Here is a 15,475-nt window from a genome sequence, read left to right as displayed (position 1 = left end):
AAAAAAAAATTATAAAGTTCAGAGCGTTCAAGTTTGCTGGCTGTTGATGAAGAGCTGAGTTTGATCCTCACTGGCAGAGCTTCTGGTGGCGTTGGCAACTTCCCTGAAGACATGTTTCCATTTTAGAATTTCTTTGCTGTATTTCTATTTGGAAAATACACAAAAAATGAGTTATATAGGAGTAGTAGTTTACTGCATTTATTTTTTCTCTGTTAGTGTACACATCAAGGAATCTTACTAATTTTCAGTATTCTCAACTCTGGGACGTCCCACTTAAGGAAGTGCTGAAATCTGTAGTCCAGCATAGTTTGATGCGTTCCTTGAAGTGCACATATTGTCCAAGCTTAACTCAAACATACAAACTCTTCAAGAGTAGCTTTGACTTACTGATCATAAACTTGTATCTTTACAGGTTGTTGATTTAAGAAATAAAGCTGTAAAACACATTTTACTGAAACTGAACTCTATGCTGTTTGGTCCAAAATTTGTCATGATCTTTTAATAAATGAAAATCTCCTTTTTCATTTCATACAGCTTTTCAATGAAATGATTCAAGAAAATGGTTATAATTTTGACAGATCATCGCCAACATTCAGTGGCATAAAGGAACTTGCTCGACGTTTTGCTTTAACGTTTGGACTGGATCAGTTGAAAACAAGAGAAGCTATTGCTATGTTACACAAGTAATTGTGTGCTTTGTATTACTGCCATTTTTGTAGCACTTCTCGACTAACATCATTAAAATGTCTTTCTAGTCTTTCAAAACTGGTTTAATATAAACTGCATTAGCACTAAAGAAATTCATTTTAGTTATAACCCGTTTATAAGTTAGGAAGTGACTGTGTCTTTGTTCCTGAATTAAACCCAAATGTTAAATCATGTTTTTCTTTAGCATCATTGTATAAGCCTGTAAATGATAAGCAGTGTTGATGCTGTCACAAAAAAAGCATTTTAATGTACATAACAGTAAGAACAGATCGATTTTAATTATCAGTGGTGATGATCTTTGCCACCTGCAGAAAACTTGAAACGTGAGTTAGAAACATTAGGACAAAAAGTGTGTCCATGTTCAAATTACGAACTGTGTTCACTTTTTTGCTAGAACATGGAAACACTGAATGGTTGCTCCCTTGAAATAGGGGAAGGTGTTTAGTTTTGATAGCTCCCAGTACTGATAACTTTTTCTTTAGTTTATGCCTTATGTAAATAAATCTTCAACTTTTTCTTAGGGATGGCATAGAATTTGCCTTTAAGGAGCCTAATCCACAAGGTGAGAGCCACCCACCATTGAATTTGGCATTTCTTGATATTCTGAGTGAGTTTTCCTCCAAACTTCTCAGACAAGACAAAAGAACAGTGTAAGTATTTTCTTAATATCATTAATATTTGTAATGATAACAATAAGATATCTATTTGAATATGTATGTATGTGTATTGCATTCACCTAGAAAGGAATCTCTGGCACTAAAATACAACTTTACAGTGATGCAGTCAAGCATAGTCATAAAGGGTAAATTGTATTCACCCTTGTTTTCTCATTCTGTGGTGGATGAACAGAAATCATATTCTGAATTTGTTATTGGTTGGTTTTGTTAACTAGGTGGGGAGCCTTGGGTGTTAAATTGAGTAGTTACTTATCTTGACATGTTAACATCATGTTACAGATGTCTTGCATCTTTCTCATTTTTTTCTTCCATTTAAAGGTATGTTTACTTGGAGAAGTTTATGACCTTTCAGATGTCTCTACGAAGAGAAGATGTGTGGCTTCCTCTCATGTCCTACCGAAACTCTTTATTAGCTGGTGGGGATGATGATACAATGTCAGTAATTAGTGGAATCAGCAGTCGAGGATCTACAGTAAGAAATAAGAAGACAAAGCCAGCAACAGGGAAACGGAAAGTACCTGAAGGTAGAATTTCTCTCATTTTAAAACTTACTAGAGTAGATACTCAGAAGCTACATTTGTTGATCCCTATTTCTTAGCTTGAGAGAATTTGCATGCTTTAATGTATATCTTTAGATAGGATAACTTTGTGTGCATGCCTGTGTTTAGTGGAAAAACTGTTCATCTGAGGAGTCTGAATAACGTAACACTGAGGCACAAAAGGAAGTAATGGGCACTACACTGTGCTAACTTACAGAAAATAAAAGCATTTTAAATAGTCTAGTCAGTGGTTATGAATTAAGGCTTTTTGGGGTCACATGTAAGAATTTGTGGTGAAAAGTAAAAAAACTGATTCTCAGGAAGTACATTTGTTTAAACTGTTTAAACATTCAGTTTTAGACTAGCTTGAAAAAGTTTCTTAATACCCAGTGTTTTCTTCTAGCTGAAGAAAGCAGCAGTAGTGACAGTATGTGGATGAACAGGGAGCAGACAATGCACACACCAGTCATGATGCAGACACCTCAACTTACTTCCACGATAATGAGGGAGCCCAAGAGATTGCGACCTGAAGAGAGTTATATGGGTGTCTATCCTATGCAGCCTGAACACCACCAAGCTCCACTCGATTACAAGTACGTAAATGAGTAGGTCTGCATTGTGCTAGTTCATACACAAAAACAGTTCATGTTTAAAATAGAATAATGGTCTTTTTAAGCACGCAAGTAACGTGGATGTTGGCTCAAAGGCAACAGGAAGAAGCCGCACGACAACAACAGGAGAGGGCAGCGATGAACTACGTCAAGCTGAGAACCAACTTGCAACATGCTATGTGAGTGAGAGTGAAATGTTACTACAGGGGGTTGGGAAGCGTATATTAAATGCAATATTATTCCTGTATTTTTTAAGAGAGATACATGTTCCAATTCTTCAGTAGTATATTTTTGTGAAAGTGCATGGTGATGCATTTAGCATAATATATTCATCTGATCTGATTTCTGTCTTGTTTTTTAACTTAAGAAAAATTAACAGTAGTGAACTTTGTAATAAAGGGAACTGGGTGTGTTGTTGAACTGACTGCTGTCTGTGGCAGATACATATAATCAGTGCAACATGCAAAGCACGTTCATTATGTATTCTCAACTGCACAATCCTTTTTAGAAAAGAACAATGAAAATTACTTTTAAAAGTAGGTTTTCAATGTGTGAAGCAAAGTTTAAGCTCAGAAGTTTATTTCTACTGTTTCATTCTCCTTTTACTTCTGAGTTTAGAGGTCAGGATCTATTTTATTAAATATATATATATATATATATTCCTTTTAAAGAAACTGCTGTCTTCAGCATTTCTGTGATCAATAAGGGTTTTGTCTGACCCAAAATTAACATGAAAATTGAGAGGAATCCTGTAGTACTAGATGTCCAGTTGTGTATGTTGATTGTCATGAAAATCTTATGTAGAACTTCCCAACCCAAACAGACGTTGCTATTTGCCTTGTCATAAGGCAGGGAAGAAAAAATAAAATCCATATTTTATTTAGGTGGCAAACCTATGACCTTTCTATGTAGGGCATGAATATTTTCGTGGAAATCTTTGAATTGGGTGTAGTTTTGATCTGCATATCAGTTCCTACAGCACCTCAGAATACCAATTAGAAGTCCCACAAAATTCCTTAAGTTGATTAAGTCATTCTCACCTACTCTCTTAGAATCTTCTAGCTCATCGAATACTTCTTTTAATAGTAGTTAACACGTTTATTGAATTTATTTAATTTCTATGTAATGGAAGTATCATTTGTTGACAGTTCATTAGCAGACATAAACTTGTTAAATATTCAGATAAAACGTAACTTGATCTAGTGCTAAATAACACGCTGCTTTTTTTTTCAAATTCAGTCGGCGTGGCACAAGTCTAATGGAAGATGATGAAGAGCCAATCGTTGAAGACGTGATGATGTCATCAGAAGGGCGAATTGAAGATCTCAATGAAGGCATGGATTTTGACACCATGGACATAGACCTAGTAAGAAACTTCCTTGTCCTTTTAGTCAATTTTGGGTTTGTATTGCTGCTTTCGAGTAAGATATTTGAATCAATTTTTCCTTTCTGTGAAACAGAAAACAATTCATGTTGATCTTTACATTCTTAAATGGCTGTGCCACTACCTATATACATATACCTTTTTTTTTCCAAACTGACATACTAAAGGCAAACACGCTTCTTCAATGAGGATGTATGAAAATCTGTGTCCCATAAATTCTTATCCCTTGAGACTTCAGCTTCACTTATTATAGTTTAAAAACTCTATGTGTATGTTCTGAAATTACTATTAATGTGTTTATTTGATTGCTTTTTGTAGCCACCATCAAAGAACAGGAGAGAAAGAACGGAACTAAAACCAGATTTCTTTGACCCCGCTTCAATCATGGATGAATCGGTAGGTTAACGTACGTAAGAGGAAAATAATGTAAAATCAGTCTTAAGATTACAATACTCTTACTTCAAATTTTAAATGGAAAGAATGCAATCTTTAGGCTGTCTCGAGTAGCTCATTTTGGCAGACTGAGTCAATGAAATGCTTTATGCTGTAATTCAGCTTTATAAATTCTAAGATAGTTAATATTCTTTGCAAATTTACAGGGTTTTTGTTCTTAATACTTTACATGTAGCTATGTAAAAATCAAAAGCCTTTAAATCTGAGAAGGTACACTTCTAGTATGGAAAAGAGCATCACAGAGGTTGGTAGCAAAGAGCATAAAAATAAAATAAAAATCTGTGCATACGGTATATTAAAGCAAGTTTCCTGTTGTGATGAACTCAGTTGATTCTAGTGACATTACCAATTGTCAGTGTTGGATGATTTGGTTTTTTTATAAATTGCCATATTAACTTTTATTCATAAGTAAGATAATAGAGAATATAGATCATAGAGACAATACAGATATATGTTTATAGAGATGAGAGGTATTTTTTCTTTCCATATATAGTTTTAGGTCCAAAACATCCGAAGTCTGTAGTTTCTGCTTGCAGTTGCCCTTTTTTCCGACTTCATAAATCTGCAGTCTCTATTCTCTTTTAAAAAACTGCATGAGGGATTCCTTCTGTCTTGAACCACTTGTAATGTATGCAGCCATTTTTGACCTTGTGTAGCTGGTACAAAATTACACTGGAAATAACAAGCTGCAGCAACCCAGCAGAGGACAGTACAACAAGGCTTCCTGGGAATCTTGGACAGCTTGGTGGAATTTGGAAGACGATTACATATTTTTACAGTATTGTTGCAGCGTGAATCTGTTCTTGTTATGAGAGAGAAAAAAAAGTCTTAATACTGTTTTAAATGCAAATCCATATATTTTGTGCCAGTAGGCCTTTGTTTCTAGTACTAATGAATCAGATTAGGTTGTGCATCTGGCTGTTGTGTGTTCTGTTCTTGAAGTAACACCTAGAAAGTATATCACCAGTTTTCTGACTGTTTTAAAATAGTTTTTCCCTTCCTCTTCTTAATTTTAGTTAATTGATCTGTGAAATACCATTTTTATTCTGACAGCACTGAAAATTTGGTCCTCTACAGGTGAATCTCACAGATTTTCAGAAACCTTTCAGCTTTTCAGTTTCAAAAAGTTAGTTATGAATCGTTTCACTCTGTTTACTGTTAGCTAGTTTTCTTTCCTATTACTTTATTTCTCATTCTTTTTGCCATCCTTGCCACGTGAGCCCAGGATTTGCTAGGCACTCCTTAGCTGCAGTTTGGGAGTATCACCACATGATGGCAGCTGGTTACAGTCGCATTGCTCTGCAAGATTTTGGAGCCAATTCTGAGAGACTATCAGTATCCTGCCTCCATGTGCCAGGAGAAGAAGCTATAGTCTGTTTTCTCTGCAAGGAGGGAGCAGTGGCACACTTTAAATAAGTTGGTATGGTGAAGGGGGCATTATCTAGCAAACCTTTCTCCCAGTAAGGACACAGCAAGGGTGATTTCTGCAGGAATACAGAATACAGCTGCATCACAGAGAGCTGCTCCTTAGCGTAAACTCCACCTAAATGAATTTAACTGTCTAAGTGGGAAAGTTCTATTAATAATTTAAGAGACAGCATTAAATTGTCTTAAAGCAGAGCTAAGGATCACTGGGTATTTAAAATGTTTATAAACCAACCAACCAAAAACACACAAAAAAAAACATAAATGCAAAAAAACCTCCTGTGAGTAAAGTTACTTTATTTTATTCATATAATTTGTTTGAGGTCCATCATTCTTGGAGTTGTGGCACTTGTTTCTAATACACCTAGACAAAATGCATTGAGTTTATTCAGATGCACATAGTTTATGATCAGAATTTTAGCCCACCCTTTATTTTGGGGTGTCCGTTACTGGTGCCAGAGGCAGCTGTGCTGGGCACAACTTTGTTGTGCACTAACTGTCAGAGGCAGGCAGTGCACTACATTTGTATGATGCATCTGAAGTGAATTTAATGCCAAGAGCAGTAAAAATTGGTTTGGAAACAAATAATTGTGAACAGCAGTGTTAAGATTCAGAAGAATTAAGTCTCATGTCTCTATGGCTCTTTCTGATTTAGGGAGTACTATAAAAGGTAGGACAGTCACAAGATCTGGAATCTTCCTTTTCGGCCTATCAGTGATGATACATGCTTTCATTGGCATAGAAAATCATATGGCTTGTCCCCACATGGGAATGGAAACTGATTCTTCATTTCAGGAAAGCTTTTTCTTCACTTAATCACGTAGTCTCCTGAAGGACAGTACTTTATTTTTTTTCTGCTTATTGTTTGATTTGTTTTCTATTCTCTTTCTGATAGAAATTACGTATTCTATACAAAATATTAAGTTTGTGTCCTGGCTTGCTGCTGCAAGATGACCTGTTGTTTTTATGAGCACAGGCATGGCAGCAGCCAGTCTATGTATAGAGTATTTTATCTCAGGCTTAGTTGCTAGAAACTGCCCGCTTGATTACAGGTTAAGGCCTATAGAACCATCATTGTCAAAGAATTCTAGGTTAGGCAACTAATTTTAAATTATTTTGCAATTATTATCTAAAATAATTAAAGCACAGTCTTTAACACATTCCTTTTGGATCTAGTTAATTTCAAGTGTGGAAAAACATTTTCTAATGAATGAGGAGCCCTCTTCATATTATTACGTGAATCAGAAGTGTGGTGAATTTGGTTTGGAGGAAAAATAAACTTACAATGCCTTAACATATTTTGAAGTGTCTTAATCTTAAATCATATATTAATTGCTTTGTTTTTGTTAAATGTGTAGTAGACTACAAATTGACACCATTTCTAACTTTTTTTTTAGGTTCTTGGGGTGTCAATGTTTTAATACCAGAGCAGCAAATAAATCAGTGGTGAAGTCATTTTCTAAGTGGAAGAGGAAGTTTTTCAATACAAAATTGTGGTAGATACAGTGAAATTCTGAACAGATTTTTCTCTAAGGAGAATGACATGCTTTCAAGATCAAGTGCATTGAAGGGGCAGTTTTGTTTGCCTGAAAAAAAAAATGTAAAGGACAAGTAAACAATTTGAGGATAAGCTACACTTTTTGTTGGAAAAATCAATATTTTATTTATGTGCTATCAGTTTATTTCCAGATCATAAGAAGTATTCCCTCTTAGTTTTAATCTAACAGTCTGAGAGGTGTTTGGTACAGATTTGAGCCCCTCTCTTTACACATTTGCTGGCTATACTAAATAATCATGATCTCTGCTGGATTGCTGTTTACATCCATGAAGTGAATTGATAGATGGATTGATTTTCTTACAGTGATAGAACCAGAGTGTCAGTATTTTCAATTAAATGCAAACTTCAGCAACAGAAGGTTTGTATTAATTAATCATGGAAAAAATTTGTAAAGCAGAATTATAACAGCTTTTTTTATCTAAAACACTTTTATTCCAAAAGCTTCATGCTAGACATGTCAGAAAGGTCCAGAAACTATGAAGTACCAGAAAGTAACAGATCTCAGTCATGCTTGCCCATTTCCAACCCTGAAAGTTTGCTTGTCCTTTAAGAAAAATGTAATGTTGTGAAATTCCTTCCAGTAGTGCCACTGTATTTTGTCTCCAAATAAAAGAAGCTTATTGTAGTATGTTTGCAGAAAAATTCTAAACAAAAATTATACAGCTTATTAGAGTGTGGGAATAGGGATCTAAATTTTAAATAAAATTATATATATATATAAATTGGTGCTGATTTTATAATTGCGCAGTTTGTTTAGTTTTTTCTTACTTTTAAATTCCAACTTAAAATTATGAGGTTTCAGAAATATATTGAAAGTTTAACAATGTTTAAAAATAGAAGAGCATGAGAATTCATGCTTTAAAAATGATTTTTAAATTTGTATTTTATATTGTTTTATCTATCTGTCTTTGCAAGCAGTCTTCAGGTTAAAGATACTTCTAACAGGTTACAGTACATTTCCTCTGTATGTAAATTAGATTGGATAATAGAAATTCATAAACAACCCATAATATTCTTTGAAAGCTAAGCTTTAAACTTCATTTTGTGTCCATTCACAAATAAATTTGGTCTAAAACAGAAAGTGGATCTATGCCATTTTGACATCGACTCATTTTGCAAGGCTTAGGCAGCTAGACATCATTTTAAAGGAAATATTAACTTATATTACATATGTATATTTTTTGTCAGTTGTCTCTCAGTTCTTGAGGTATATTATTTTAATCATTCCATGCCTTAATATGCTTGCAATACAAGAATCTCCCCAAATGGGTGACAAAAAGGCTTCCTGTTTTTAGACTCAGAAATTAAACATTCGGCTGTGGTAGCCAAAAACCATAGATTATCTAAAGGATCATGATAAAATATAATTATTTTACTAAGTCATGGGGTAACAACAAACTCAAAACTAGATCTGCCTAACTCATTTTACATAAATAAATACTCATGTCTAAAAGTACTGCCTATATTGTTTTTCACACCACTGCATTTAATAGAACTGCTGAGAGGACTGTATATATGATTTTAAACTTAAGTTGATTTTCTTACTCTTGAAGGAGTGTTTCTTTGTGAAAGCAGTTCTTACAGCTTTGTTTTCAACCAGCTAAAAATGTTTTATATATTTACCTTAACCTGTTGTCCTCCACATTCTATTGTCCTAATTGTACTGTTTTCTGATTTGTATTTATGTCTTGAGACAGTAACTTTTTGAATAAAAATAAACCTACAGTATGTTGTATGTTTGATCTTTTTAAAACGGGGATGGGGAGGACAGTGAAGAAAGGGGTATGAGTAATGCAAATGTTATGTTTATAGAAATCAAAATCTTTTTCCATGTCTTTTAAGTGTTTGTCTCAGAGTTCGGATAATGTATGGAAAACTGCACTGTTTTATATTTGTAATAAATTGTACAAGTTTTTAAAATGTGAATAAAGCACTAATTGGGTTAATAATTTAAAGTAGAAAAGTTATGCAATCATGATTGTTTTAAATATGATTTGAGTTAAACCTGTTAAAAGAATTAGCAGTGTAAATACAGAGTGAGCTTTTCAAGAGGTTAGTACCTGCAAATAAAATTTTTAAAATTTGTATAGAACTTTTACATGCCAAGAAATCAATGGTTAATTATTTTTGTGTTACATTTTTTAAAGGTGTATCAGTAGCCCTTCTGCTTGTTTCTTTTTCCTCTTAACTTTTATCAGAAATTATGCAGACTGCTTTTGATTCTGATATTGGAGGTATTGTATGTAGTCAAATCAGGCTGTTTGGTAACATCAGTTGCAATCATTGAATGTGTACACTACTTTCCATTCCTTTATCGTACATCTGATAAGCATTCTAAGCTTAATTGGCAAAACAGTAAAGTAATTGGGGGGGGGGGGGGGGGGGGGGAGCGGATCTTGACATGTTTTTTTGCCTCCCACCCCACATCCCCATAGCTGCTGTGCAGCTCTGGCTGTATGTTGAAAACTCCTTTCTGTTACAAGCCTTTAAAGGAGTCATGTAAAAATCTTACAGGTAGTTTTTCTAATTCTTGCTAGTGTAACTCTGGATGGGGTTTTCCATTTCCTCACTACAAATGTTCATTCCTGTCTCTAAATTTTGTTGTAAGATCAATAATATCTTGTGGAAAATGGTTTTAGTATGTCTAATTTTTATCACAAGAAAAAAACCTTCACTATTCAATGTAAAATCTGTTCTAGTTGGACCCCTTAGTACAGATTGCCTGTAAATGAAAGAAATATGATTTTTGAAAGGATATGTGAGAAAAATGTAAAAAAACAAAACCACTTAAACAGAAATAAAGGCTGTCCTCTAGTTTACCAGAGAGGCCACAGAGAAGGTATTGACACAATGAAATTCAAAGGAATAGTCTTTAGATGTTCTGTTAAAAAATAAAGTATTTCCTGATATTAAACAACCAAAGACAATATGTAAGAGGGTAATGATTGCTGCTGTTTTTTGTTTTTCCCCCCTCTGGATGGTGCGTTGCTGATTCATACAGCTTGTTAGGGCCGGTAAATCCCTTTCTTCTCTAAGCTCTGTTTAACTAGATAATAGCCAATTTAAATATATACTCTTCTCTGTTTTCCAGATTGCTTACATGTATATTCATCCTAGCACAAAACTTCAGGGTACCAGTACTGTTAACTTCCCACTCATAAAATATTTACTGCTGTTTTTGAGATGGTTCAATTGATGATGGCTTTTTTGCTGCTTTTCAACCTATAGCTACTTGACTTTTTTTTTTTTGGCCTGCATAATGTCATGTGCTACTTTCTTTGAAGCATTTGTCAAGCCTGTCATTTTTTCAGAATTATTTTGCTAAAATACAAATTGGTTGGTTCCTTTAAAAATATACTAATTCCTGCTTAAATGTTTTGACTGCTTTAGTTTAACTTTCTTTAATCAATTTATGATACTGAAATACAACTTACACTATTCACTCATTTTACGTAACTCTAAGTGGTTTATAGTACTGAGATTGTTTAATTTCTGGTATTTATTGGCATTTGAAAGGGGTCCTATCTTTAGAGGAGAAAGATGATACATTCTTGGAAAACAAGGTAATGTAGGACAATATCAGTAACGAATTTTCTATTAAAAAAAAACAACACACACACAAAACAATACTGGTCAATAGTGTCTGTCATTTTCCTTGCCTGTCTTTTGTACTGCTCGGCTTTCCTGAATTTCTTAGAGCAATCAATAAATAAAAATAAAAAAATAAATCTTAACAGATGAACTGTTTGCCGTACCAAAATGGTAGGTGTGTGCCTTCAAATTAGAGATTCAACTGCTTTATTGTTCTGGTTTTTGTTGCTACTGCCAGATTTTATAGATGGAAATCATAGTAGCAATACAGTGGTAAGTTATAAACTGTGCACCCAAAATGATCCAAAGCTTGTTAAAGAGTCTTGGTAGTTGTCTGACAGAACCCCACATTAAAGCTTTTTTATTATTTTAGAGAGTATGTACACTACTTTACAGTATAATCATGCTTCCCAAAAATGTGTAGTTCCTGCTAAAGAATTTCAGAGTGTATTTTGTCTGGAAAAGAAGAGGAAAGCCCGTGATATTTTGCTAATATTATTTCTGTCTTTACAAAAAAAAAAAGCACTTGAAATTTTAAGAGTGAAATAATAAATCCTGTGAGGGTACCCTCAAATACAGAAGGGGATGTGATGTCAGTAGTAGCTTCATTAAAGCATTCAAGTTACAAAACAGAAGAGTTTGGAGGAAATGCTTACTTAGCCAGATGAAATTGTTTCCTGTGTCAACACACAGGTTGGTGCTGGCAGGGCTGTCCTGTCAGCAGCTGCTTGTTTCAAGTTTGATAGACATATGTGGAGTGCTCTTGAAGAAGCAGCAAATGTCCCACTTCCGTTCTGTAAGAGTGTCTCTGAGAAAGCTTTGTGCTGGATGTTGTTAGCGTTACAATGCCTTTGTCGGAATTTTAGCTGGGATGATGTGCTTGTGCTTAGCCCTTCTCTAGACTGCTCATTCAATCCCTTTGAGCTCAACATCAGTGCCTTTCCTTGTGCCTTTCTCTGTGTTGCGTGCAACAGCTGCCAGCGGTGTGGACTCTGTACCATCATTACTGCAGCTTCTGGCTGGGTCAGTTGGCTCAGAGCTGTGGTATGGGTGCTGGGGCTCCATCTCAGCTTTCTGATCTTGCTGCTCAGCCCGAGTATTCGATAGAGCGCCTTAGAGTTCGAGGACGATGTCAGCAACTCCATGTGAAAGCTCTTGTTATTTTACCACACCATATGGCCATTCCAGGAAGCCATGCAATTTGCTGCTGCTTTTTAAATAGCAGTTAAACCACAGTTCTTAAGTGACTTACAGATCTCTTATTATTTTAACACGCTCTTCACAGGTTTATATTCAGTTTTCTTCTTAGACTGTTGAGCTCCACCGAAAGGAGAAAAAAAAAAAACCACATCCACTTGTTTTTCATATCATGAACAAAAGCACTTAAAGATGTGGCACATCTTATATTTAGTCTGCTCTTTGTATTTTTCATCTTAAAATACTGAGCTTTTACACAACTGTTCTTACATACCAACTGACAAAGCCCGTCTATTCATTATTTCTGTTGCTGGCTTAAAATCTTCTGCATCTTGAAAAGCAGAGTTTTTATTTTTTTTTTTTTCCCTGATCTGTTCCATTACAGCCAGGAATTGCAGTACTTTATGAAGGCCAGTATGGATTAGGGCAGTGGCTTTGACGCTGAAACGCTGTCTTGTCATTTTCATCCTGTTGGAGGTACTGATGGGGTTACAGTTGGAGGGCATACTATGTAAATACTCATAGCTGGAGAAGCCTACATGCATGTTTGGATTATCAGTAGCTTTCCTTGTTTAGGATTTTTTTGCTCATTTCAATAGTTTGTACGTGGTGAAAGCAGCTTGTTTGAAGTGTCACGAAGCTAAAAGGAACAGATGTTCTATTTAAAGTTGCTTTCATTACAGATTCCTTTTTTTTTTTTCTTCTACCCTTGCAACACTTCATCTCCCACTTCAGAATGACTTTTAACTTGCATAGCTCCCTAGCTCACCTGGGCTGGATTTGTAGATCTGACAAGCAGCGGCACTGTGTAGAACAGTGGGACTCCTGAGGAGAGAATTTCAGCAGTTTGCATTGCCTTCCTTTTTCTGGGTTTTGTGCTGCATTTACCAAAGAGAACATCTTGTTAATGTTTGCTGTGGTGTGATACTCTTTCGTCACAGATTGTGACAGATCCACAGGTACTGTGGATTTACAATTCACATGCATCATTTCTTCATATGCTGTTCTTTTTGTCTGCAGTATTAGGTTTTTAGGTTAAAATCTATTATTAAAGTTCAAAAGACGACATTTAGACATTTGTTAAATCCATGCCCACAGGGAAAGTTAGATTTTATATTATTTTTTAAAATTAATTAGTTTGTTGTTCATCTCTTATTCATTAACAAAGGGATGGTGTGTGGAGTGATCGATATAACGAAACCACACCACTCAATGGTGTATAATCAAAAATGTGTTGGCAGGATGGATCTTGCAGGTGGATAATGATTCCTGTTCTACAAAACACAAACATATGTATGCACAAATCCCAGCATCACATCTAGCTTAACCAGTGCTATGTGGATCCAGAGAACAAAATACTCTGAGCAGCCACCACGCTGGGGCCTGGCTGACAGCGTAGTGATTTCTCCTCAGGCTCTGCCTTGTACATGGTATCAGATGTGTGTGTGGTGCCCACCCCGGCTCTGAAGGGGCAATTAATTTATTATTCCTACATTAGTTTGGCACCAAGATGCCAGTGGCCTTGCCAATCACGTTACCCTGGGTCAGCCACCTTCTGACTCCCAGCAAAATGATTACCGATAAAGTTGCCTCTGCTGTCTAGCTCATTCTAAATTGATACGGGTGGTCAGCTTAGGTGGACAAATGCAGGCAGGTCTTATGTGCCTGCACAGTGAGATAATTCATTTTTCATCATAAAAGTGTATTATGGAGAAATAACGCTGGTTCTGGGCCAAGACTTTCAGAGTATTATATTTGAGGAATAAAAAAACAAAGTTTGCTGCATCAGCACAAGATCCACCTCTTACCCATGCAGAGGGAGAGGAGTGAGGACACTTCCAGTAGCGACATTTTACTTGAGGTATGTTTTCCAGAAAGCTCATAAGAGTAAAGTCACCCTAGCTCATTCCAATTTAATTTTCAAAGAGGTCCTCCAGCTTTTAAGTGTCACTGCTTTCATTCTACCCTCCCAGCGTGAATTTAGAAGGGCCCTCTTACTCCACTTGTAAGGTGGTGCTGTAGGTAATGGAAAGTGCACGAAAGTGTTTGTCCTGGGGTGGTATTCAAGAGAGACATTCAGAGGAATCTGCTTTACCAAGTCACCCTCTTTAACCTGCATACATTCCACAAAATGATTATTTTCTGAATTTAAGAACAGTGATGCTTTTAATGATAGGCTTTTTCCTTACAATTTTAAGGTACAAAGGAGAGTGCACCAGGAATGTGGACTGAATAATTTTGGGATTTGGACAGAATGATTTGGAGAACTCTGTCTTTCAAGGCAGATGCGTGTTATTAGGTAAACTGATGTTCGTGGTACAGCTGATTACAAAGAATTCTGCTTTCAAAAGATGATGCTAGCAATTATGCAAAGTAAAGCTCAAGTTAGAAATACCATGCAGTTCAAATCAGTGCAAAGATATTTTCAAAGTGATGGCTTGCAGCTTTTGAGGAAGTCAAATGGAAGTCTTAATTCTGTTTCCATTCTAGTACGGTTTAAGGGTGAGATTCACATGGCTCTGAGCATCGGATATGGATCAATAATTTGTGATAACTTATTAATTGAACTTGGCCTCTTAGACTTTTTCAAACATTGGGTGTTTTTCCAATTATTTATTTCCAGTGCATCTATCCCTTGCTGAGCTTAAGGAGGTTTTGCCACTGTTCTGAAATCCAGGGAGTTTTTCTAGTTATCTTTGGTCACCATTGAGGATGGTGGTGTTTTTACATATATATATATATATATATATATGTATGTATGTATGTATGTATGTCCTGTTTGGAGAGTCAAGGCTTTCTAATGATGTTTTGGTATAGCTTGTAATACCTAACACAGTAATGAGTGAAGATAACCTTCATATTAGCATCTCCAACCAGACTCAGTAAAGCTGCAAGTATTTGTTTACAACATCCAGTGTTGTTACAACAACAGAATGTTATACAGTAACAAGATTTTTTTGTTATAACATCCAGCCTGCTTATAATTTTTAATAAGATCAGAGAGACATTGGTTTGAAAGGATCTCTAGAAGTCATCTTGTCCAGCACCCCTCTGAAAGTTGGGCTGTCACATGCACCAGTTTAAGCCAGCCTACATGTAGTGACTTTTTCATAGCTGAGCCTTAAAAACTGCCAAGGTTGGCAGCTGCACCCGCTCTCTAAGCACAGGGCCACGCTGTTCTCCTGGTTGTCTTCTAATATCCTTGCTGAGCCTCCTCAGCCTCAGCTTGTCTCTCTAGCCCTGTTGATATTGCTTGCCACAGCTGGGAGGAACTTGACCGCATTGTGTTTGGCTAGCTGAGCTGCTGTAGACTTGACCAGTGTGCCGGGCCC

General features: G+C 35.8%; 1 protein-coding gene across 9 annotated transcripts in view; it reads left to right on the top strand.

Moving 5' to 3' along the window:
* The window catches only part of STAG2 (STAG2 cohesin complex component), a 74,944-nt gene extending 65,864 nt beyond the window's left edge, over nucleotides 1-9,080 (top strand). For 6 of the 9 annotated variants that reach the window (XM_080553272.1, XM_080553275.1, XM_080553273.1 and 3 more), the window contains 8 exons: nucleotides 535-683; nucleotides 1,230-1,358; nucleotides 1,704-1,909; nucleotides 2,328-2,517; nucleotides 2,601-2,714; nucleotides 3,775-3,901; nucleotides 4,238-4,315; nucleotides 7,195-9,080. In XM_080553272.1, coding sequence (XP_080409398.1) covers nucleotides 535-683; nucleotides 1,230-1,358; nucleotides 1,704-1,909; nucleotides 2,328-2,517; nucleotides 2,601-2,714; nucleotides 3,775-3,901; nucleotides 4,238-4,315; nucleotides 7,195-7,218 — 1,017 coding nt within the window. In that variant the 3' untranslated portion in view covers nucleotides 7,219-9,080. Of the gene's footprint in view, nucleotides 1-534; nucleotides 684-1,229; nucleotides 1,359-1,703; nucleotides 1,910-2,327; nucleotides 2,518-2,600; nucleotides 2,715-3,774; nucleotides 3,902-4,237; nucleotides 4,316-4,865; nucleotides 7,092-7,194 lie in introns of those variants that run through there. The other 3 variants (XM_080553279.1, XM_080553280.1, XM_080553278.1) reach the window with 3 other exon arrangements.
* The last annotated feature ends 6,395 nt before the right edge of the window (nucleotides 9,081-15,475 follow it).

The sequence above is a fragment of the Anser brachyrhynchus genome, assembly GCF_964034855.1.
Source record: "Anser brachyrhynchus genome assembly, chromosome: 13".
NCBI classification, from domain to species: Eukaryota; Metazoa; Chordata; class Aves; order Anseriformes; family Anatidae; genus Anser; species Anser brachyrhynchus.
The sequence above is the reverse complement of the archived record's forward strand: the minus strand, read 5'-3'. Positions and strand labels throughout refer to the sequence as shown.